The sequence below is a fragment of the Bactrocera tryoni genome, chromosome 4, assembly GCF_016617805.1.
Source record: "Bactrocera tryoni isolate S06 chromosome 4, CSIRO_BtryS06_freeze2, whole genome shotgun sequence".
NCBI lineage: Eukaryota > Metazoa > Arthropoda > Insecta > Diptera > Tephritidae > Bactrocera > Bactrocera tryoni.
Window position 1 is genome coordinate 9,094,803 of NC_052502.1, and position 25,940 is coordinate 9,120,742.

General features: G+C 36.2%; 3 protein-coding genes across 4 annotated transcripts in view; 1 reads left to right on the forward strand and 2 right to left on the reverse strand.

The window, feature by feature from the left end:
* The window catches only part of LOC120774819 (protein lozenge), a 47,203-nt gene extending 44,925 nt beyond the window's left edge, over positions 1–2,278 (reverse strand). Inside the window, exon 1 of one of the 2 annotated variants that reach the window (XM_040104625.1) lies at positions 2,077–2,278. The gene's annotated coding sequence lies outside the window, so the exon portion shown is untranslated. Of the gene's footprint in view, positions 1–1,874; positions 1,904–2,076 lie in introns of those variants that run through there. The other variant, XM_040104626.1, reaches the window with a different exon arrangement.
* A 9,470-nt stretch (positions 2,279–11,748) lies between these two features.
* Positions 11,749–17,203, forward strand: LOC120774519 (von Willebrand factor A domain-containing protein 8). Its single transcript, XM_040104213.1, has 10 exons — positions 11,749–12,080; positions 12,320–12,579; positions 12,639–12,806; positions 12,938–13,102; positions 13,175–13,330; positions 13,397–13,739; positions 13,797–14,043; positions 14,108–16,246; positions 16,306–16,737; positions 16,799–17,203. Exons 1-10 carry the CDS (start codon positions 11,846–11,848, stop codon positions 16,896–16,898), a joined length of 4,245 nt encoding a protein of 1,414 aa, XP_039960147.1. The 5' UTR covers positions 11,749–11,845; the 3' UTR covers positions 16,899–17,203.
* A 2,080-nt stretch (positions 17,204–19,283) lies between these two features.
* Positions 19,284–25,940, reverse strand: part of LOC120774311 (mitogen-activated protein kinase kinase kinase 7-like) — a 31,425-nt gene continuing 24,768 nt past the window's right edge. The window contains exons 9-10 of the mRNA XM_040103843.1: positions 20,011–20,369; positions 19,284–19,950 (exon numbers count right to left, since the gene is read on the reverse strand). Coding sequence (XP_039959777.1) covers positions 19,708–19,950; positions 20,011–20,369 — 602 coding nt within the window. The 3' untranslated portion in view covers positions 19,284–19,707. The remainder of the gene's footprint in view (positions 19,951–20,010; positions 20,370–25,940) is intronic.

Here is a 25,940-nt window from a genome sequence, read left to right on the forward strand (position 1 = left end):
AATTTAATTCAAATTCACATTTCTTTTTTTTTTTTAATTAAAAGATAGTACTATGTATATGTAGTATGTATACCTTACAGGGTCTTCGAAGTTTCCTTTTTGATTCCACAAACAACAACCTTAATACCTATACCCTGTTCATGATATAGAAATGATAATGATACAAATTCCCTCCAAACTACCACTTCTACTTCTCTTCTTTACACATCTGACCGAAATCTGAAGATTGATAACGTAGAATACTTCGTCTTTTGAAATATATTGTTTCTTTGTGCGAAAAAATATAGTCGATTAACTGGATCAATAATTTTCATATAATTTAAACTAGATCGCGTAACAGGTGTGGATCCACAAGTTAGGAGAACTGCGAAGAGATAAGAAACGCTTCGCGAAGAAAAACACTTTGAGTTGCGAGTGCAAAATTATATAGTAACCAGTAATTTTTGTATATTAGAAATTGTTATAAAAGAAGTGGATAGTGAATTAAATTTTAAAACGGATTCATGGAATAGTCTTCGAGAACCATCGGTGACCGTGTTTGAAAAATTTTTCTGAGAAAAAGGCTTCGAACCTACTGTAGAGTGGGCGAAAGAAAATGTATTTTCAATTTATCGTATCTATTTCTAGACGTCTTAGGGTATAAAGCGCAAATATTGTTGATTTTTTGAAAGTCCCAACCTCCCAATTTCCGTAGTAGCAAATTGTTTAAAAATCCCTTAATATCAAATTGCTTAAAATTTTTTACGAAAGCCAAAATTATTCAATAAAACGCAACCTTGTGCATGTAAGGACTAAAATATCGTGGCCTAAAATACAAAACCACGTATCATCAAATTATTTTTAATTCAGTTTTTTTATGGATTACGATTCACTATGTCATATTATACATAAAAACATATGTATTTTCAAAATTTTAAGCGTTAGCTATCAGATGTATCCAAGTTATAACCAAAATTACAATTTGCTATTTATACCGTTTATCCTTCTCTTGTAAATACTTTTTAAAAGCGATGTTAAGTAATTTTACAATTTAGGACACGATATGTACTATAACTGCAAATTTGCGCCGATATCTTAGAAAATGCCGAAAAGAATAAGAAATCGAGGAATTTGGAAATCATTTAGGGCTGTTTTCTCAATGCCAATGGTTAGCAGTCATCTTTCAGTTGAATTCTGGTTAACTTAACAAAGACGCCCTCATTCGGTAAATAACCAGAACTTAACGAATAGATGGAACCAACTACTGAAACTAACCAGACATTGAGAAAACGACGCTTAGTAATCTAATATTGCATAAAACGAAAGGTTTGTTTCTTCCGACCGACGATTTCCATTAATTCAAAACCTTAATGTACATTATTTCATTTTACAAAACAATCCTGAGTTATTTTTAGAATACAAACGTTTTTCATAACCACCATTTATATATGTATGTACATACATACATACATATATATGTATGTGTAATAAATACATTCACATACATATTTACATACGTAATGTGTCATTATTGAAAAAAAAAAAACACAAAATCACAGCATTCGCTTGGCGCCAAGTCATTTGGAGTTGACGTTAATTAGCGCTAATTAAATTTGAGCATTTCGCCAAAATCAAAAACATTGATGCAAATCAATCAGTGAACTTTTCCACAAATTCGCTGTTTATTTTTACAAAAGAAGTTGGAATTTTTTTAATCGGAAAACGACCAACCAAATATTATTCACATTTCACAACGACGTTTACTGAAGTGGATAAGCACAGAGTAACATTTCATAAGTTTCCGCGTAGACGTTTACTTATAAAACGTGTGTAAATGGTTAGTTGTAATTACATATATTTAATTATTGACTTAATTTATTAATTAGAAATAGCACCTTATTCCCGCTTTGCTGTTGATATTAAGATACATGTATACACACACATACATATACATGTATGTATGTACATATGGACATATGGCATACATACATATGTTATTCTAAATGTAGCTTATCAAACGCTTTTAAGTAACAACACAACAGCAACAACAATAAAACTGCAGTCTTTACTTTTTTTTACTCTTTAATTTTCACAAACCGTTTTAGCGCGAAATTTTGATGATTTTCACCAATATTTATTTAAGTGCATTTTCTTTTTCGCGTTTAAAGTATGCTTGCGCTTCTAAGTTTCAATAAAAGTTTCACTTTGAGTTTCATACGTCACATTGGCGCAATAAAAATATTTGTTTTTAATTTAATTTATTTTTTATTTGTTTTTAAACTTTATTTCTCACAATTTACTATCTCTTCAGATCACTAACTCTTATTTTGTATTTTTTTTTTTTTTGTTTTGAATTTATTTGTTTTTATTTATTTATAATATTATTGATTTTTCAGCGCGCGATTTTTGTTTTTTTTTTCTTTTGTTTGAATTTACTACTGCGGCTTACTCATCTACGCGCGTTTATAGTAAAACTTTATTTGAATTTTGCTCTCAGCGACCACTGATCTGCGTCATACTATAAAACCGTTGCTACTGCGATGCTTTTATGAACCGAACAAAATTGATACTGGCACTTGCCGTGACCACCAGCAGTGGGCTAACCCAGCAGCTACAGTGAGCTAGCGGCAGCGTGGCAAAGGCAAAAGCAACTAACCTGCACAAGTAAAAAACGAACGCACTCACACAAGCGCACACGCACCGAGTGGGAAGTCCAGAACGCGCAGTAGCAGCAACAACAAGCAAGCAATCGGAAGACCACTTTTTATTGCAAACATGATTGAGGCTTGCAAATTTTCATTTATTTTTCTATTTGATAAGAAAAATTTTCTTCTTTTATTTATTTATTTTTTTCTAAAATGCATAAATTGTAAATTTTATTTTTTATTTTAAGAAGTTTGCGTGCGAAACAATGCTTTACCCGCTTGAGAGCACAAGGTGCGCGCCTTTTGTATTTTGAGCGAATTCAGCTATTTGATATACTAAGTATTTGGAGCTGCTCAATAAGCCAGCGCATACACTGCCTCCAACCGGCTTTATGCTCAGTGTATTGCATGCTCTCCAAACACACAAATTGCCGTTTGCTTCATGCACCGTCGTACACACATAACTTTCTTTTGTTTGCTCTTTGTATTCACTTTACCGTATGGCCTATCAGCGTATTCGCCAATCAGCGGCACGCTTCTCTTATCGCATCGACTTCTGCTTGTTGTTATTCGGTGAGAGTGCATGCGAAGTATTACAGAGTGTAGTCTTGGTGTGTTTTTTGCTGTTCGCTTCAATTACCGCAACATTGTGTGTAGTTGGCATTTAAAGTTCTCGCGCACGCTGATTGGTTGTCCTCATGTATATAAGAGTAACACCACTCCAAATGTTTGAAAGCGCAGTGCCTTGTTTGTTGTAATGTTGCTGTGTTCATGCATAGTTATGTTCGTACATGATGTGGAGTGTGAGTTTTTATTATATTGTGGTTTGTTGCTTTCCAGGCTGTGCTTGTGCCAATGAATAAATGAAAAAGGTTGGGCCTGCAGTACACACACTCGCCTGCACACTCAAAAAGCAGCGCATACAGGTATAACAACAACTGGCTGTGAGCATAAGTGTGGAAATTTATATGGGGCGCTCAAAGTGTACTTTTGTATGTATGCATGTTTGTACATAAATAAGTTGGCTTTGTACCCGCTCATTACTTTTTATGTGATTTTTGTTGCTGCGTCTCTTGCGCGCAGATTGTTGATTGAAGAATAAACCAGTTTTTGCACATTCGTCGATATGTCTATAAGTAAAGACTTGTGTTTTTGTAATTTTATATTAATTTCTTTATTGTTCACTTGGCATTCTGACATAAGGCGTAAGGTCCCTGGAAAATTAATATAATTAACAAGTAGACATATGTATGCCTTGTAAATTTGTTCTAAAAGATGTTTCTTAATTGTTTTTTTGGTTATAATACTTAAAAAAATGATATTCACACACAATTTAAGAGTTTTAACTTAAAATGGTATAGTTAAAAATAGAATGTTTTTCATCACGTTTTCAATAATTTCTTAGTCATTTTTATTAGAAATTTGCTTCAAATATTTATGTACCTACATATGTACATATGCACAAATTTATTGCGCAAAAATTATTATTATATCTTTCAACTTCGTTATTAGCCAGTTTCTTGCTGGCATTTTTTAATATTGATACTAATAGATACTAAATACAGCGAAATTCCTTCTACTCGTACACCCACCGTCGCTTACACAGTGTTTTTGTCCGGCTATAAGAGCTGTCTACATATGGGGCGTGGCAAAAAAGTTGGTTTTAAATATATTCTTAGCGTCAGAAGATGCAACTCAGAACTCTATTTATACTGAACTAATAAATGCGAGCGAATGTCAGCCGGAAGAGAATGAATGACAATTATCCCATAAATTTCGGTTGAGCCACCGACAAGCAGACGGCGCAAGCTCAAGACAATTGGTTTACTGTGATCCCTTTTTGTGTTGTTCTTAAAAAACCTATCTCGAAACACCAAAACTTAATAAGAATTTAAAAAATCGGGAACAATAGATTTTACACAATTTTTTACACTTTTTATGAAATCTCAGCTTATTACGTTCTCATGTCCAGTTAATGTAATTGGTTTTGTATTGTCCGGTTATGGTAGAGATCCGCATTAAAACCGTTCAAAATTTTTGGCAAGATATTGAGATATCTCATTGAAAAACAACTTTATTATCAAAATTTATTCGACTATGATACTATATGTATGTATTGGGTGCCAGTTGAAACGTTGAAACTCAGCCATCTTATTCAGAACTTATAATTTTCCGTCGCTTCGGATACTAAACAAAGTAAAAATACGGGTATCATTTTCTTCTTATTTCAACTGTGTATATAATTTTTCGGCCAAGCTTACATATATGACCGATGCTATAAGTGTTCGAATTTGAGTCTTCGAAAAAAAAACAATTTTGTATTTTAAAAACTATGCAGGATTTTTTGAAAATTTTATTTTTGAAAAAGTCGATTTTGTCGTACAGTGTAATTGAATGATTGAACGATTGAATGATATTTTTCAAAACTTTGACATTTCCATGCTAGTTTAGGTTATACATATCGTCACCTGAAATGCAAAATAACGTATCATCAAAAAATTCGAAATTGAGTGTCTTATTGATTACGATTCACTACTTCAAATTACATACATAATATTAAATACATATGTCCAACATTTTCGGGTTCTGCGATCAGATATAAACCAACTGTAACCAATATTAAAATTTTTTTTCACTCATGTTCCATTTTATTTCGTGTTTCATTCGTGCCACTGTAAATTTCCAAAAATGCTGTTACGTTATTTTGCATTTCAGGTGACGATATGTACATATTAATAAAAATAATAATTTTATTTAATTCAATCAAGAAAGGAGTAAATCTCTTTGTATTAAAAAGTTTGCAGTTAAAATTGAGAATAAACGAATTTTAGAAAATTTGTTTACACACATACAAACATAATATTCAATTAAACATAACGAATTAAATTTTTATTCAAAAATAACAACCGAGCAACATTATAAGGTGATAATGAATTTCGTTTTTCAGTCACGATGTCTCCAGCAGTCGAAAAGAGCCGCTCACTCTCAACAGACGTAGATGGGATTGGCAAATAACGTCGAGCCATTAGAGATAACAAAGGATATTTAATTGATTCTTTTTTCCACCACTGAATAGGATCATCCCAAGAATCAATATTTTCCGAATACAAGTGTTGAATAAGTTCTTGATCAATGTCTTTCTCAAGGCGCAAAGTTACTGTTTCTTCTCTATGAGTTTGTCGCTGTTTCATGAAGTCCCAAAACTTGGTGGGTTTGATTACAGGAGGCTCAGCAATAGTTTCATGTTCATTTTCAAAAACATTGTTCGAAAATTTATAAGCGATAATCTCATCTTTAATTTCTTTTTTATATCATCCTTCATCTTATCATCAGTTAAAAAGTAATCCCGATAACGAGGATCAAGAAATGTCCATTTACGATATAACGTGTCTTGTTCGATCTTACAAAACCCTTTGGTGTGTTTTTGGCAATCTTTTATAAAAAGTTGAAGTGTATGCGCAGAACAATAGATGTGATTCCAACTACTTTGACGGATAGCATTACAGATATTAGCACCATTGTCAGTAGTAAAGGAAATTGGAACATTATTAACATCTAATAAATTCCATTCCAACATCATTTCTTCAAGTTTGAATTTAATATAATTTCCTGTGTGACGATCTTCAAGTTGCGTTAGGCCAATCATTAAATTTTTTAATTGGAAATTACTTGTCATGTAATGTACAGTTAATGATAAGTAATAGTGCCCAGATCTTGACTTCCAGCCATCAGTAGTGAAAGATAAACTCATTAAGCCTGATGCTATATCATTTTGCAATTCGTCCATCAATTTTCGTTTGATTTGTTCGTATAAGTTAGAACAGAGACTACGGGAGCAAGTAGTACTTGATGGCGGATCATATGTATAATCGAGTCTTTTTAATAATCTTCGAAAACCTTTATCTTCTACACAAGAAAAAGGTTTCATATCAATTGCTATCATCTCCATACATAGTTGATCTAGCTCTGCTTTAGTAGGTGGCCCGAGTTTCTGACGATTTGCCGATTCCTCAGTATTTTTACTTTCTTCTGCAACTATACTCTTTTTTCCCATTTCAACACATTTCTGATATAAAATAGGATGTTTCGAATGTACATAAATGCTTTAACATAGGTGACGTAGTAGCTAGAAAAACATAATGATTAACTAATATAGATATACATATAGGTATATAAGTCAGAAAATAATAAAAAATGCAAAATAAATAGCATCATATATGTTGGTAATTTCAATACTTTCGAGCAAGTATTGCATATTGCTTTTCGGTATCCTTCAGTACAGAGCTTAAAAAAATTCCAAGCAGGACTCCGATATGTTGAAGACACAACCTCATTATTATCTCCCACACCAACTTCAGGTTCCACATCCACAATCACACTTTCCTCTTCAGAATTATGGGAAGACATTTAAAAAAAAACAATAACCAATGTTTGATATTTTGAATATTTGAAACGAGAATGACAGATGTACATATGTACGTCAGTTGCATGAACGAGATTCAGATAGATACTACTGGCGCTTATTAAAAAATCATGCAAATAGTCAAATATTAAAATTATTCGAACTATTCGAATTATTCGAACTATTCGAATTAATACGAATATTCGGGTCGAATCTCGGATCAAATAATTCGGTTCGATTCGGGTCGAATAATTCGAATTATTCGAACTATTCGAATAATGCGAATATTCGGGTCGAATCTCGGATCGAATAGTTCGGTTCGATTCGCGTCGAATAATTCGAAATTTCGAATATTCGCACACCCCTAATTTTTATACTGAAAAATATGCATATGTACATACATATGTATGTATGTACATACATATGTACTACATATGTACGTGTGTATATGTAGTACATATGTATGTGTATTTTAGTTCAGAAATACTAAATGTTCTTAAAATATTAATTCCATGTTATGTACATAAGTACTAATATACATACATATGTATGTACATACATGTATATTATTTATATACAGTATTTTAAGCTTTAACTTTCAACATAACCTTAAAAAGTTTAATACTTATGTATGTATGTATATACACATGTCCATATGTATGTATCTTATGTATGTATGTATGTATGTATGTGGCTTACAGCAAAAATTCACTTCTCAGCTTCACCATTGAAGAGCATTTTCTCACTCCTGCCGTTTATTACCAAATTTCAGTTCCACTCTCTTTTAACTTTCGGTAAATAGTACATATTGTGTATACGCTCATACGCACATAAATACTTACGAGTGTGTACAAATATGTACATATATATACGCGTTCGGTGCGCCCATTTTTCAAAGGATGGATTAATTTTCATTACTCGCACAGACTTTTGCGGTTAATTAACGTTTTTACTATTGAATGGGACAAAGTATGGTAAGTAACAATCTTTACTGTCATTTCAGCTTTTGTGCAATAGTAGACGAGAATATGCAAATACTACAATGCGCAGAAGGTATGAAAGACTCAAGATTTCAGGAGAAAATATTAAACTTTTTAACAAAGCTGTTTTGTTTATGGTATTTTTTTACTTCTGGGTCCGTACTATGTATTTGATCATGTACAGTCAGCAAGCAGCAAGACCGTAAATATGTTTCTGAAAGTGAATTGTTGTGATTTTTATTCGAACATGTCAAATTTTACAGCTAATTAAGCGGAGTTTTCTAAAAAATACAAAATTCGGAAATCGAAAAAGTACATACAAGAACTTGATTGTGACCGATCAATATGTATGATAGTTACATACATATGTATATCATAAGTGCTCCGATATCGCTGGTTTCAAATATTGAGCAGTTTCTTGGAAAAGAAATAACGTGTGCAACTTTGTTTAGACTTTAATGGGTTAATTATATCTTTTTTTTACATTTTGCGGGATGAATAACGCTTTTACCTTACATTTACATAGGTCAATAACCCTTTTGTTTACATTTTATGAGGTCATTAGTATGACAGAAATATCCTATAGTGATCCAATCCGAACAATTTCTTCGGATAATGCATTATTGCCTTAGATAAAAGCCATAACGAATTTCGTGAAGATGCCTCGTCGAATGAAAAAAATTTCCATAGAAGTATTTCGTTCTGTTTGAATGACAGCTATATGCTATAGTGGTCCGATATCGGCGGTTTCGACACAGAGGGTTCGGATGATGCACAACACTTAGCAGTCCGTCATTTCCGTCCAAAGGGAAATCAAACGGGATTTATATATGTATATATCATAGATGGATCATTATGAGATCGCTAAACATGCTTTCCGAGTCTGGAAGTATTGCAAGAAGGCCGTACCATCAAGATCCGTATGTTCGTGTTCAAGAAACAATCGCGGAAGTTGCATTGTCAATTCAGGCAAATGTAAGAGTTTCGACTCGCAATTTATTGGCGCAGCTTGAAGTTTGTGGATGATCATTACAACGGATAATTCATGATGTCTTAAACCAGTTTCCGTACAAAGTTTAAATAAAAAGCCGGTAAACTGCGCTAGATTTGCCTATTCGTCTGGAACTTTGCCAAAAAAATTGAAATATTTCCATCTAAACGGATATGTAACCTAGCAAAATTTCCTTATATGGAGTCTATCAAATGTAGAAATAATCCACGAAACTCAACTTCTCCCAAAATTACTCACTGTGTTTCGCGTAGTTTCATCAAGTTGTATTGTCGGGTCATACTTCTTTGAAGAAAACGGTGTAATGAAAACTGTCCATGTGCATCGTTATTTAAAAATGTTGAATTAGTGTTTTCACACAGAATTCCGCCGAAGAGTATCTCTCTCAATAGCGTTTGGCTCCAGCAACGTGGAGCAACTGCACATATAGACAGACTGGTTATTGCGGCGCTCCAGCGAACTTGAGTAAAAATTGAGATATCTTGATTGATATGCACGCTCCTTAGTGCAAATAAAATTTCGAGTTCGTAGATGAGCCTAATCGGAACGCCATTAACCGAAACCCTATAAAGTGCCATAACTAAGCCCTAAATTAAGGTATAGAATTGTAAGGAAACGTAGGAGCAAGAGGCACCTCTGTGTAAAAGTTTTGAAAAAGTAGGCGTGGCCCCGCCCTCTAATAATATACATATCTTCTATTCGGGGACGTTAAAATTTACTACCGAAATGCTATGAGCACGCTTTATGGGAGTCGGCGACGATGAGCGTGGCCCCATCCACTTTTTGGTGATATCACATATCTCACCTCCCGCCCGACCGATTTGGTATGCGGAATTCCTCTTATAATCCAATTTTCCCTGAGCCCCACATACCTAATATAAAGATTTTCGAACGGGTGACTTTGTGCTGCATATAACGGCCAATATTTGAGTTAACTCAATGAAGACTGCAAAGTTTTACTCACAACAGTGTTTCTTTCTAAAATAAATAAAATTGATCAAAACTTGACAGGCCCCCCCATATACATAACTAATATCAGGATTTTCGAACATTCGGCTGGCTTAGCTCCATATGATCGGTGATTATAGTGAAATCTTATAATGAATATGTGGGTCAATGTATGAGTTATTTGAGTAAGTATAAGCTTTCAAAAAAATGCTTGATTTCCGATCCTCTGGTTAACGTTTTACATCCTGAGGTATATCCCTGGCTTTGCGAGTTGCAAGAATATAAAATGTTCGGTTGCAGCCGAACTTAGCCCTTCCTTATTTGTTTTATAATATATCTGTCTTACGTTGTTCAGTTGTATTTCATCTAACTTCCTAAAAGAATGTAAGTTCTTAAAGCATGATGCGAGTACCATATACCACATACATATACATATGTATGTATATTTTTCATATCTGCTTCTGCGTTTAGTATTATTTAATATTTAATATTTTTAAATTTAATTTGTGATTTAGTTCTGTGGGAAAATAAATTGGTTGATAAAAATTACTCGAATTCAACCGGAAAAGGTATGTGACACTACAAACAACAATACCGAAGCTTACAAGTTACTACAAATATCCGCACTGAGAACTCTATATCTATACATACATATATGTATACCATGTCTATATATTACCATATATGTATGGCGAAGTACTATGTATGTATATTTCACTAGTCGGCATGAGAGAAACTGTGGATGTGTAGATGAGCAGGAAAGTAGGGCAGCCTAGTGAGGCATTAATTGTTTATAAAACAATTGATAATTAAATTGTGCGAAACTCATTAATAATTCAAATAGGCATATGCTATATGGATATTGTACCCTTATCCAATGGCATTACTACTTTCTTGCCCAACAGTGAAATATACCAGACAATATTGCTTTCTAACTGAAAACATTCAAACCAAATACACATTTTATGAAGTAATTGTAATTTCGCATAAATATATGAAGGATAATACATAAGTTTACAGGTGAAGGAAAGCGATATACAAATAGCAACCACTTATATTGAAAAAATAAAAAAAAAAGAGTTTTGGCTATAAATTGGTTATATATTGGACATTACATCTGACAGCGACTTTCAATTTTTTTTTGATGAATTTCACTAGGTGTGCTTAATGCTGCTTCGTGAACGATTGCATTTTCCTAGAGGGTATTTCGCTTGTTTAGTATTATCAACTAAGTACGTTTTGATCAAACCTTAAGCGAAGTCTAATTATAAGCTCCGATTTAATAAAGCACATACAATGTGTATATGTACATACATACATACATACATATGTATGTACATATACGGCTCTGCTTATGAGAATTAATTTTTTGTACATTCCCACAGTATATTTGTACTAGGCAAAAATTGAAAAGATTCATATACTTTTTAAAATGCTAATTTGATAACAAAAAATAATAAGAATAATTTAATACATGTAAATATGTTTAAATGCGTTCAAAATTAAACTTGAATACCAAATTATTAATGCTTTTAATAATTTATATTCAATAACTCAAAACAAATGAGAAACTAAAAATGTTAAACCGCTTTTTGATATATTGATAATAGTTATCTACCATATTACACGTTAAACCAACGATATAACCTGTTTATGCTATACAAAAATTAACATCGACAAACAATTTTTATCGATAGTAATCAATATCGATTTACTGCACTCACTTCTAACGAATAAAATTTGCAATCAGCTGTTGCTGTTTACGTTTCACATTCCTTAATTAATTTTTTGCTGCTAATAAACGTGCGGCGTTTAGTGTGTTTTCGGTTTGGTGTTTCCTTATCAAAATTACAACAATTTTCAAATTTTCTAAATAAGTAAAATGTTCTTATCATTAAATCGAATACCAAAAGCGACAAGTACATTGCTATGGCAAAATATAATGGTAAACGCAAAACCATTTGCACCCGTTTTTACGAAGTTCTATACCACAACGTCAGAGGAAGCAATGGCTGTCAACGATAAAACCAAAGTTACCAGTGAACGAATTAAAATCGGTGATGTAATCAAAGACTTGAAGCCTCCAAAAAATCCAGAGCTGGTGCCACAAAAATATGGTAAGCGGCGCGAAAAGTTGTGAAGTGTTTTATAATCTGTGTACGGGTCCAAAGTCCAATCAGCGTATGTACAAGCAACGACGTGCTCTGGTCCTATGACCAAGTGATCATAGTTTGCGGACGAGTTTTATTTTACAGTTTGTAGGAGAAAGGAATATGTTATTTTCACTATTTCATTATAAATATATTTATGTGAAAGTGTCAAAAAAATAGTGTAAATTCTTCTTTTTTCGGAGCAGTGCAATACAACGAGGATGGCACACTACAGCTAACTCAATCAGCCTTGCATCATTTGCGTTGGATGCTGCAGAAGGATATCTTAAAACAGGATATGTTTCTTATTGGTCAGCCTGGTTCACTGCGACGACAATTAGCTATGCAGTATTTGGAGTTGACACAGCGTGAATTGGAATACATTGCCTTGAGCAGAGACACCACAGAAAGTGATCTGAAACAACGACGGGAAATTAAAGATAAAGCAGCGATTTACTATGATCAGGTCGGTTTGCAAATGTAAATAATAAATATATGTAATTTTAATTTATTTTCATTATGCAGTGTGCTGTGCGTGCTGCCGTGAATGGTCGTGTCTTGGTGCTTGATGGTGTGGAGCATGCCGAGCGCAATGTGTTGCCCATATTAAATAATTTGCTGGAAAATCGTGAAATGCATTTAGAAAACGGCAAATTTTTAATGGCACCAGAACGCTACGATAAATTATTGGAGGTTAGTGACGCACAAGCAGAAAGAACGGACTTTTTCAGTTGAAAAGTTATTTTTTAGATCGGATCGCTATACCCAAGTTTTTTTTATTTTTGTAATATGATTTTCATTTTTTTTTTTTATATTTTTTATAGACATACGCAAAGGAGCAATTGGACAAATTAGGTGTGCTACGAGTCTCTGAAGATTTTCGTGTGGTCGCGCTTGGGCTGCCTACGCACAAGTATAAAGGCACACCATTGGATCCACCCTTGCGTTCACGTTTTCAATCGCGCAATGTGTCGCATCTTGCATTTGATGTAAGTAAAAATTATTTATGTACCAGTGATTTTATCAGCTGTTATCTATTTATTAAATGGCTATATTTTCAGGAGATGCTAATCGATCTGCAGCATGTTGCTCCAAATGTACCTGTGGACCAGTTGAAGAGTTTAATAAGCTTTGGTATGGCAATTCAAGCTGCTGAACAGGCCGATAATCTGCCAGATTTTGCACTTGACAATCTTCATCTGGTGGCTAAAATGATGGTATTTGCTCACCCTTCCAACTTTTGATTTTTTGTACTACTAATCTAATTTTTTATTAAAATCTAGCAATGCAACCCACACATAAGTGTGCATGACGCCATTACACGCATCTATCCATACCAAACATGCATGAAGAAAGATCACATTGAACGCGTCAAGACGTTATTAAAATCCTTAAAAATCAATCCATTAGAAAGCAAACCTGTGAAAAGTATCTCTGTAGCAAAACCGAACGAGCAGACGCCAGATGTTTTGGAATTCAAAATCGACGATGTGTCCATTTCAACACCCGGCAGTCATCGCGTAGCTGCATCGCAAAAGCTGAAGCAATTCGTGGATCTCGACCACCAACGCAATGCCTTAGCAGCAATGATACAATCTATAGCCGTGGGCGATATTTGTTTGATTGGTAGAAAGCATTGCAACAAAATTAAATTCATGTGTTGACTATCTTTTTTTTGCTCAGGTCAAAAGGGTGTTGGAAAGATGACACTCACAAATCATTTGGTACACTTGCTGAATCAGTCGGTGGAGACAATGATACTCTATGAGGATATGACATCACGTGATTTAATACAACAACGCATTACCTCGCCGGAGGGTGATACAGTGTGGCGTGACTCGCCACTAGTACGTGCTGCAAAATATGGGTCCATCGCCGTGCTGAATGGCGTACATCGTTTGCATAAGAGTACCGTTACTGCACTGCAACGGTACGTATATTGTTGAAATTTATTGCTAACCCCCGAAAATTGACAACATCTTCTATAATCGCAGTTTAATACAAGATCGCGAATTGCAACTCTGTGACGGCACTATACTGCTACACCCGGATCGTTACAACGCACTCCTACAGCAAGGACACACTAAACTGGAATTGGCCGAAAAGAATATAATGAAAATACACGATTCATTTCGCATAATTGCGCTGGGTGAGCCGCCCATTCCTAGTCAACCGACCCAAAATTGGCTTACATCGGAAATGTTAAGCCTCTTCCTCTTCCTTGAAGTCCGTCCACTTCAGCAGAGTGAAGAATACGAAATTATACGCAAACTTTATGGAGATGTTGATGACGATATGCAAAAAATCATTAATCTGTCTCACAGTTTGCGCGAATCCCAAGACGCCACACTTTCGAACCTCGCTGGTACCTTGTCGACACGTCAACTTTTGAAAATCGCGCGACGCATGTCCGCCTTCCCTGGCAGCAGCCAGCAAGCAGGCCCTCTAACCTCCGCCTATGATATACTGCAGAATACTTTTCTCGCCAAATTCATGCCCGCCTTGCCGCGCGCCGCACTTGAAGATGCCATAGCACGCGCAGGCATCGAGAAGAGCAGCACACGCGCCGGTGTGCGTCGCAAAATCAACATTGAGAACAATGTGTTGACCATAGGCAACACCAGCATGCCGCTGGTCGCCACCGATGCCGAGTCGAAGGTGCCAAGCACACTGTTCTATGAGATGCCACAACATTTGGAGCTCTTGGAGCGCTTATTACAAGACTTCATAATTGGCGACCATCTACTGCTGGTGGGCAACCAGGGTGTGGGCAAAAATAAGCTTATTGATAAGCTGCTGCAGTTGATGAATAAGCCACGTGAGTACCTGCAACTGCATCGCGATACCACAGTGCATAGCTTGACGGTGCAGTCGACACTACGCGATGGCCAGGTCATCTACGAGGATAGTCCGCTTGTGAAAGCTGTCAAGAGCGGGCATATATTGGTCATCGATGAGGCCGATAAGGCGCCGGTGAATGTGACATGCATATTGCGCACGCTTGTTGAGAATGGTGAAATGTTCTTGTCGGACGGCCGTAAGATTGTGCCAGCCGGCGAGGCGGCAGCTGCTAGAGATGCTGGTCACACGGGGGAAGTCATTGAAATGCATTCGAACTTCCGTGTCATAGTGCTGGCCAACCGACCGGGCTTTCCCTTCCTCGGCAATGACTTCTTCGCGTCCTTGGGTGACGTCTTCAGCTGTCACGCCATTGATAACCCCTCACCTGATTCGGAAATATATCTCCTGCAGAAGTATGGCCCCTCAGTACCCATGAAAACGCTCGCTATGTTGGTGAATGCCTTCGGCGAGCTGCGCACTATGGCCGATGAGGGTCTCTTAAACTACCCCTACTCCACCAGAGAGGTGGTAAATATCGTTAAGCATTTGGAAAAATACCCAAATGAATCCATGTCCGAATTGGTAGGCAATGTATTGGACTTTGACAAATACCAACCCGAGGCACTGGAACAGGTGACCACGGTTTTGTCCAAACATGGGCTGCCTATCGAAGCCTATGCTCGTAACGAGCTGTTTGCATTGCGTCGCAAGAAGGAAATCCAATTGACGGTGGAGCGCAAGAGTGGTCTGGGTGTCTCCGGACCTAAATACGGTAAAGTGGATCCGAAAAATGAGCCGCATGTGGGTGGCAATACTTGGGCCGGCGGTACTGGTGGTCGGGACACAGCTGGTCTCGGCGGCAAAGGTGGTCCGTTTCGTCTAGACGCTGGGCACAAAGTGCATCAACTCTCCGACGAGGAAAAAGCTGATATACCCGAGGAAGTGAAGCGTGCAGCACGCGAAATGAACCGTAAGGCGTTCGAGGATAAGTTGAAGGAGATACGCATGTCAGCGCATGATCACCAATTATATGCACAATTCAGCGAACCCAACCGAAAGCAAGTACAACAGCTGAAAGCCGTTTTGGAGGCCATGCAGACGAAGAGTAAGGAACGACAATGGCAGAAATACCAAACACACGGCGAACTAGACGACACCCGTTTAATTGAGGGCATTACGGGCGAGAAGAACATCTACAGACGACGCGCCGAGGCCAACCCATGGGCCGATCATGTGCAGGAGAAACCGAATCGTTTGAAATTGGTGGTCGATGTATCCGGTTCCATGTATAGGTAACAGCGCCAGCTTCGATGCACTTTACTTTTTATAAAGTTATATTTTCGTGCTGTAGATTCAATGGTTACGACGGTCGTTTGGATCGTGAACTCGAAGCCGTTGTCATGGTTATGGAAGCGTTCGAGGGTTTCGAGAAGAAAATCGTCTACGACATTGTTGGTCACAGCGGCGAGGGCTGGGAAATACCCTTCGTTTGTGCTGGCAGTCCGCCGAAAACGGATAAGGAACGTTTCGAGACCATACGCATGATGCATGCGCATTCGCAGTTCTGTTGGTCCGGTGATAGCACAGTCAAGGCTATTAAAGAAGCCGTCAACACATTGTCGAACGAGGAGTACGACAATTCAATCGTGGTCGTGCTTAGCGATGCGAATTTGTCACGTTACGGCATACAACCCCGCGAACTGGCAAAGGCGCTTATGAATGGTGAGCCCAAGGTGAAAGCTCATATGCTATTCATTGGCAGTTTGGCAGAGGAGGCCGATGAGTAAGTGCACTTAATTTTAATTATGAATATTAAACTCTATGTATATACTATTTCTTTACAGAATAAATGCACAAATGCCGGCAGGTCACAGTTATGTCTGCATGGACTTGACGAAGTTGCCACAAATTCTGAAGCAAATCTTCACATCCTCATTGTTGTGATAAATTACTATAGAAAATTTCTATAAACATGTTTCTTTAGCAAATATTAGTGTAAGTCGAAAGTGGTTGAAATTTTGTAGAATGTGATATTTTCTGCAGTGTGTGTATATATGTTTGTATATACTTGTACAAGAAAAGTGTTGTTAGTTGTACACATATATTTAATACTACTATAATATTTGTTGAAAATTGTGTTTATTTTTTTAACCAGTGAGTGCATTTATAAATCATTGTTAGTATATTTGTAAGTAAAAAATAGTTGTATTGAAAAAAAATTTAAAGCAAGCTTTAAAAATTGAAACTTACATATGTGACTACTTGTGATTTTGGTTATTTTGGTTATTTTTATACCTGAAGAAGGTAATATTAAGTTAGCCACGAAGTTTGTAACGCCCAGAAGGATACGCCAGCGATCCAATAAAATATATATAAATGATCAGCATCACGAGCTGAGTAGATTTCAGTATGTCTGCACATCCGTCCGTCCGTCGGTCTGAATATGCGCTAACTAGTACCTCAATTCTTGAGATATCGATGTGAAATTTTATTTTTAAAAAGTGGTTCGTTTGTTGGATCTGTCAATTGTGGATCATTATAGTATATAACAATCGAAATCAAGTGCTTCTATGAAAAAGTTCTAATTGATGAGATATTTTCTCGATATTTAACATGGATTACTGTCTAAGGCAGTACCGTAATATTTGAAGAAATTGTTCAGATCGGATCACTATAGCATATAGCTACAACACAAACTGGCCGATCAAAATTCTTGTGAGGAATTTTTTGTATTTGTTAAGGGTATCATAGCTTCGGTGTAACCGAAATTTGCGTTTTGCTTATAATATATGCGGATGATTAGACCCATGGTGACTTCGTTTTTACCAAAAACTACTTCCTTATTGGTCACCTCAAATAACAGTCAAAAAGAGGCAGCTGAATGAGTGGAATTTCATTTTTGTATTGGTAATATTATTGATGCGGAATATCATCGCTGATTAGTCTGTGTCCCCAAAACTATGCAGAAAAAACTTTCTTTGTAAAATTACTTTGTTTAACCTTCAGAAATTTAGAATTCAAATCAGCTCCTATTAGCTCGATACTCTTGACCCATCAGTGTTCCAACTTCATTAGCTCAGCTGGAAAATACTTTTTCTGCAAAGTAGGCCTCCTTGACGGCGATAACGTACTCAAGCAACATTAATGTCTGTTCGTCGATCAAGTTCGGAAACATAAAGAACTCGCACGAAGTCGCCGATTTTTCTGTGGCGACGACGGAGGTGTAAACCTATGCGTTATCAAGGTGGAAGAAAATTCTCTTCGCACTATTAACATTACTCAACAAATCTGAAGGAAAAATTTGCGATTGATGTTCTAAGAGGTCTGTGAGGTGTCCTAGTTACGAATTTTAGCTCAAAACTTTTCCATCACGTACGACTATTTTTTTTTATTTTAGTAAATGGTGATGGTTTGAAATCAAAACTTCTTGTCTACAGCATCAAAAATCCAAAGTGCTAGGAAATTTTTACTAACATATTAGGGTTTAGCACTCCAAAATAAGTAAGAAACAGCCTTTAACATCACAGTCGCAAAATGACTGTAAACTAGTGTAAATGGCATAGTAGAGCCCTATGACCGTTTTGTCCTTCCTCATGGAGACGTCGTAGATGACACCTTGTGAAACATAGAGGATGGTGACCATTACCTTTCCGTCCGATAGGACTGCCTTCGCCTTCTTTTGGAGCAAGTTTGCCGAAGAAGTCCACTGTCTCGCCTGTTCCTTGGTCTATTATTGTTGTTGTAGCGGCCGAAAACTTTCCAGAAGTAATTTGGAGGAATGCTGCCGGTTTGACAGTCTTTGGCCGGCTAAAAATCCGGGTCTGTTCCGATTACGTAAACCAAACGGACGCAGGAAATGGTCTTACTCTCTAGTATGTACCAGTGGTACCCCGTTTCATCGGCGGTAACGACAAGACAAATAAATTCCTTCGGAAGGCGTTTAAACAGCGTCGCGCATTGCTGTGAAGTGGTCTTTCAGTTTAGCTTGTTATCTAGAGTCAGAAAACGGGTAATCCATCGCGCCGCCAGCTTTCTCATGTCCAATATTTCATGCAGGATGCTGATGTCTTCCGCTATCTCGCTCAGAACCGGCGGTTTGCCAATGGAGATCGTGAACTTTTGTCACGTCATCTTATATCTTACTGCACAACTCGACGTGATTCATCGCAGATCAACATGCGACTTCATTAAACCAATTTTTGACGAACGCCCTCAAAGAAGAAACGCTTTTTCATTTAACTGCGCGATTTCCCTTCCAAAAACAAGCATCGAAACATCGGCCAATATTGGTCTCTTTTGCAAATCCGCGTATAAACCGTTTCCATGTGATTTATTTAAAAGTAATATTTATTGAAATATTGTGGAATTATTGACATATTTACATATATGTATATAATATACACTTTACATTATACGAGTACGGAATCACACAGGGCTTGTCGCGCGAATACAGTACACAAGACGACAATTGTCCTAACACATTCACACACACACACACACACATTAAATGCATTCACACATACTTATGTAATACTAAAAACTTAGTTTTGCTTTAATGACATGGCTAAGGCGAATATTTTCATGATAAACACTAACGGTGCTACAAGTAGTCTACTCTTTTTTTGGTTTTATCTTCTTTGAAAGCTCACAGAATCGACTCACTTTGGTGAGCGCGTCACAAATTATTAACTAACACTTAAAATTGTGTAAATAAAATTATATAACCTAAATAAAATGGGTTTCGTGCCTCCAACTACGCATTCTGATTGGGCTGTATGACCACCCAGCCGTCGTCGGCGAGCGCTTCGGGCGGCTGCTGCTGTTGTTGTGCGCTCACACCACCGCTCGACGGCGGCATTCTCGCATTTCCAGCGAGCAACTCCATTTGTTGCTGCGTGACGTTAGCGCCACTCGGTCGCACCGCCGAACGTGCCTGCTCGGCAAGCAGGTTTTCGCGTTGTTGCTTCAGATTGTTGTAGAGCTCCAACAGCTCTTGCTGCAGAACAAAAATATGTTATTTTAAATCAGTGCATAATAGGTTGGCATGTGTGCTCACCTTCTCCTTAATTTTCCTCAGCATCTCTTGCTTCTTCTGTCGCTCTTCTGGATCCAAGCCTAAGATGATTTTCTCCTTGAAGTCCTGCGCATAGTAGAGTCTCGTGTCCACCCGCAAATATTCTTTGGCCAAACGTCGGTGTTCTCTGTAGATGGCTTGTGACTCTTCGTTGTCGGGTATCGGCTGTTCGGGTTGTAGTTCGGGATCTAGCATTTCCGCAAGCGGCGGATCGTCGCTGTCATCGTTATCATCCACATCTTCGTGTGCGGCCGCATTGAAGTCGCTGTCAGCCATGGAAGTACTTGTCATCATCGGCTTGGTTTCGGTAACGGTGAGTCCCTCTTTGCCATCGTTCTTTGCTATAAAATAAAAAATTACAAAAGTTAAACATTTGATTATTATTACTAAATATATACAAGTAAACAAGTATATAATCAATTTTATTGGATTAAATGAGACTTAGTTATATTTGGTGGCGTATTAACCCGACTGGAAAAAAATATGTCCTTTCCCACTATATATACCGGACAGCCAAGACTAAGGTGTCAAAACAAGACAAGACCATTCGCAACAAAAACCCAAATGCTTTATTTGTTAATCTCAAAAACTTTGAATATAATTCTATCTCTCCCGACTTGTTTAAACTACCGATCACTACTAATATCACCCTAAATGTAGGCAACGTTTTACAATTTATATGCTGTACGATAATAAAATCTTATATAAAACATATAAAACAATTTTCTTTATAACTTTATAAGCAGTTAAATGGATATTTCAAGCTTATACATATACATATGGTTATGAGCCATAAGTTCTGACATCAGACCCTGGGAGAATTTTTATCCAGTCAACTAGACAGTATCCTTCATAATTAAGCGAGGATATACTTTTGCTCTGAATCAACTGTGGAGTGGAGCGGTCACGTAAATTTAAAAGATAATTGAGATGGATCTTTGCACAGAAGATATAGAAAATCCTTTCACATAATTCTTAAACCTCAGACCAAAAATATTCACTTAAATCAAAAAGACAAAAAATGATTATATGAAAGCACATAGTGATCGTTCTTTTTGATCGCCCAAAATAGAATATATCTAGATATAATTAGGAGCATGAGTTTAGTGATCACTAGACTTAAAGTCGTGTGTGTCTTTATATACAAGAAAAGGTAAGTTGCGTCTCTGGAAGATCATTACAACAGAGATTTTGTTACGAAAGGAGTAAAGAATGGTCAGATAATTCTAATAATTCCAAAGATAAAATTCTACACGTCATAAACGAAAGAAACTGCCAAGCTTTCATAGCAATCGCAAACAAGGCCTTCCATTTCTTTGTTCATGTCGTCACGAGCTGATGTATTTTTCCGTCTCGCGCACTTTGAAAAAGTAACGTTGGGACAATATTGTAGTGTGTATTTCTATCACTTTTATTTCGTCGTTCAGTAGGTAATTTCGTTTGATGACAACAGCTGATCTTATTGAATTTTTTCACAACTTCACACATAACCGCTTTACCGATATACAATATTTCAACAGCTGATATCGAAAGGCTTCTTTGCGGAAAAAATTCTTAAACTTTTTGGAATAGTTTATGTTTGGTGCCTTATCGAAGATGGAAATTAGAAAGAGCACTTTCGGCATATTTTTCTGTTTTACTATCAAAAGGGTAAAAATACAGTTCAAGAAAGATGAAATTGTGTAATGTGTACAGAGAAGATGCGTTGCCTGAACGCCAAAATTGGTTTGCAAAATTTCGATCTTGTCGTCGTCGAATAACAACTCAAGAGATTGCTTAAAGATTAAATTTGTCTAACCCGACCGTTCGCATGAAATGTCTAGGATTAATCTCGAAGCTTGACATTTAGGTTCCTCATATTCTGTTAGAACGAAATTCGCTTCGTCGCTTAACGGCCGTGATTTGCTTACCAAACGTCAAATGAGTTGTTTAAAAAAAATGTAAAGGCGCAAGAGATCATGGTCTAAAAAGAATGAACCAGCTCTAGTCACTGCAAATGCCGACAGTCAACAAAAAAAAGTTATGTTGTCTCTCTGATGTGATTTCAAAGGTATAGTTTGTTTCGAGCTTTTGCCCGGCAAAACCACGATTAATTCTGAAATATACTCCGATCCGCTGGACAAATTGAGTGATGCACTCAAACAGAAGTTATCAGAATTGAACGATTGAAAAGGTGTAGTGTCCCATCTGGATAATGCAATACCTCATACAAATTTGGATGACTCGGCAAAAGCTTTTGGCGCTTGAATGGTATGTGCTACCCCATCCACCATATTCACCAAACTTGGCACCTTTAGACAATTACTTGCTTCTGTAGCGACAACGAGAGTTCGTTGAAGTTCAACTAATGAAAATATTTAAAAAGTGAAAGATATGGTGCTTGAAAATCATCAGCTTAGTCTTAAAGAGATGGCAAAAGATCTCGACATCTCTCGCGAGTTCGTTCGAATGATTTTGGTGGATATTTTGGGTATGAAACGCCTTCTTGCTCGACTCGGTCCGATAAAGCTGAATTTTTTGTTTTTTTCAAAAACATTATCGTAAACAGGACATGCTTGACCATGCGAATTCCGATCCCACATTCATGGAGAGAATCATAACTGACGATAAGACATAGATGAATGTCTTAGACATGCAAGCAAGTCAACAATCATCGAAATGGCACCCGTTTTCAGTAGTTTGAAGAGATAAAACAAAATTCGTTAAACGAGCTGAAGGCCATTCCAAAAAGTGATTATGAAAATATTTCGAAGATTGGAACAATCGTTGGCATAAGCTTATTACATCTGGTGGCGATTGCTTTGACAATGATGATTAATTAAATATTTTACGTTTTATTTACAATTTCCGGGTACTTTTTTGTGAAAATATAAAAATTATAGCTAACTCAATAAAAATGCGGATTATTATTATTTTCAGAGCTATAACCTTAGAATAGAATAGATGGAATAGATTATTAACGAGGTAATGCACCGCGACCTAGGGTCTATTGTGCCCTCTCCTATATCACATGACTTCCCAAAGTTCCAGCAGCCCGAATAGTTCCAGGAGTTTGCCGGGCGCTATTGAGGTGATGTGATCCGTGCTAATGTATATGGAACCCTTCTTCTACAGATTGCTGTACAATCCAGAATTAGGTGTGATGGTGTTTCCTGTTCCAGATCGCAGAACCGGCAGTTAGCACAGGAGACTATGCCCATTTTGGACAAGTGCTTCCTGAGCTGGCAGTGCCCTGTGTAGATCTATCTATCTATCTACTATAACCTTACTATTAAGTGTAAAAAAAAAGATTATTATTAATACATACTATAGATAATCCAACAACTGTGTAGATCTGTTTGATTTGCTGTCGTCATTATTGTTGTAGCATCACACATTATTTTCTTTTGTTTTTGTACACTATTTTTGTTTGTTTGTTTTGATTTGCGTTGAGTTTCTTTATAAAAATTATTTCTCCATATTAGCACATCTTTTTTTCACAATTTTTTACTACTTTATTTAATACTTTTTAAAATTTTTTAATAGTTTGTTTACTATTTTTGCTTAAGTCTTTGATTTGGAGTTAAAAAACAATCTAATAATCACAGGTTTGAAATGTGAATATTTCTCTGGTGACTCAGTTCAATAAAGATAATTCAATTTCATAATTTCTTACTGCAGTAATGGTTCAACAATTTTATTGCGGAAGTGATGGGATATTTTAAACACAAAGCGAAATATATATCATGGAGTTAATGCAAATAGCTTTCGTAGTACAAAACCATGTGTAGAATGATCTACTGTTAAAATACAAAAGAAATTTTGAGAAACAATAAGTAAGGTTTGATATTCGCCAAAGCTTGAAAGGGGTTTTGAGAATAGTACCATAAAGTAATAAATTAGAAACTCTGCCAAAATTATTATAGACGGTGCTGTTGTATCTAGTATTGCAGCAGCAGTCATTGTGAACTTTTCGACACTCGCAGGACTGGAATATAATCTATGAACAAATATCACAAGTATCAGCTCAAATTCGAAATGAAAACAATAGATCTTTCATAGTGACATACATACATACATAGAGTAAACTGAACAATAATCTGTGCTGATTGGAAGGCCATGTCTCCCAACTACTCGTTTACTTCTGCACGAATGCGAATAGAGTTGGCAAGGAGATGCATGGAAGGGCTTTAAGGGGTTACATGGATAAACGTGTTTCAAAAAATCGAATTATTATTAATAAATTCTGCAGCACTTCTAGAATATTGCCCTAAGTTCTCAAATTTATCCGACTAATCGTTTCGGAGATACAACCTTTGAGAACTTGTGCGCTTGCAGCTAGCTAGGCTAACTGCGCCGTCCTTAAACGCGTTTTTTCTCGAAACTGTGTTTTTGAAGTCGGTTGAAAAGGTTTCTCGAGAACTACTCAACCGATCTTCATGAAATTTTACACAGGTCTTTGAGATACAATTCTTAAAGACTTGAACGAAAGAATTTTTTTCGATTACAATTATTTGAAAAAAAAAAATGTCGCGAATTTTTTACTGAAATTTAAATTTTTTTTTAAATCAAATTTTCAGTTTTTTAAGTTACCAAAAGAGATACAAAAATAGACTGAAATTAACATTCCAATAAGGACATCGTTCAACAAATATATATTTTAGACAACTACAACAATAAAAAGTATTTCGAGCTATATTTGAAGATGAGTACTCTTCCTTGAGCTAACCGCCAGAATGATAGGATTTGAAAAGTTTTTACGATTATGCGAGTAAGATTGAAAGGCACACCAAGATCTTTTCCATTTTTTGATTGGTTATAACTTCAAAAATAACACAATAACGTGGTTTTTGAGTTGAAGCCTTTTAATCCCTGAGTCAATCAGCTATGATCAGTTTTTCTTTAAACGTGTTTATCTCGAAGCAACATTCTTTTTTTCATTTGCTGAGACAAATAATCTGATCACTATCAAATTTGTTTCTGAATGTTCTGTATACAGTTCTCCATACAATATCCTAGCAGTTTTGTGATCTGATCAAAAATCGAATTTTGGCAGGGCAAAGACCAAAATTATTGGTAAAATTGACTTTTGTACGGACAATGTTTTCTACTGAAGGTCTTTCTTTTTTAGACTTTGTTGGGGAAGGTCAGTATTACTGCAGCTGTGGAGGACTTTTTTTAGCGCAGCCAGTGATCGCTTGAAACTCGAAAAATAATTTATTTTCTTTTCAAATATTTTACTTTGAATTTTTAAAATAAACTAAAGCTCTTGGTATTTAACTAATCGAGTAACCGGATAGGGCATTATTGGAATAATAATATTCGGTTTGCAGTATCCAGTTAGTCGTAATTTGTCGACTTTTCGACTAACCGTCGTTTTCAACTATCCGGTTTACCCTTCGTTTTCGACCAATAAAATCAAAGGTTGCTTGGATTTAAAACAATTTTCATTTATTCAAATACTGGCAGTAGATCACCAACTTTACGACTAACCGGTACTAACCAGTTAATACTCATAGAACGGTTACAAACCGGTTACAAATTCGAAAAATCGCTTTTAAGGTTAGTCGAATAATTTTAAGAGCCTAAAAAATAACCTTAAAATTAAAAAAAATATGCAGTCGTTCTATTTTATTCCCAAAAGCCGCCTTTTTATAGGCTCTCATACTAAGTATGCTTCTTAAACTTCAAATTCGGTACTTAACTCCGAAGTAAGTCCGCATTTTCGAAGTAATGCTTCTAATTCACAGTAATAATTGTACACCTTAAATAACTAAACTGGCTATTTGGAGCCTAAGGACCTCGAAGGTAATTAAAATGCAATCGAAAAAGGGGTAAAGGCACATTTTCGGCATTTAAAAAGTTGTAAATTACAAAAACGCCGACAACCGTATTATATCCGACAGCATATTTAATAAAATTAGTTAAAATAT

Bases quoted from the DNA above. Each gene is read 5' to 3' on its own strand.
- LOC120774519 (XM_040104213.1), top strand. From the start codon at position 11,846: ATGTTCTTATCATTAAATCGAATACCAAAAGCGACAAGTACATTGCTA. The intron at 12,081-12,319 runs GTAAGCGGCGCG...TTTTCGGAGCAG, and splicing joins GCTGGTGCCACAAAAATATG to TGCAATACAACGAGGATGGC. The intron at 12,807-12,937 runs GTTAGTGACGCA...TATTTTTTATAG, and splicing joins GCTACGATAAATTATTGGAG to ACATACGCAAAGGAGCAATT.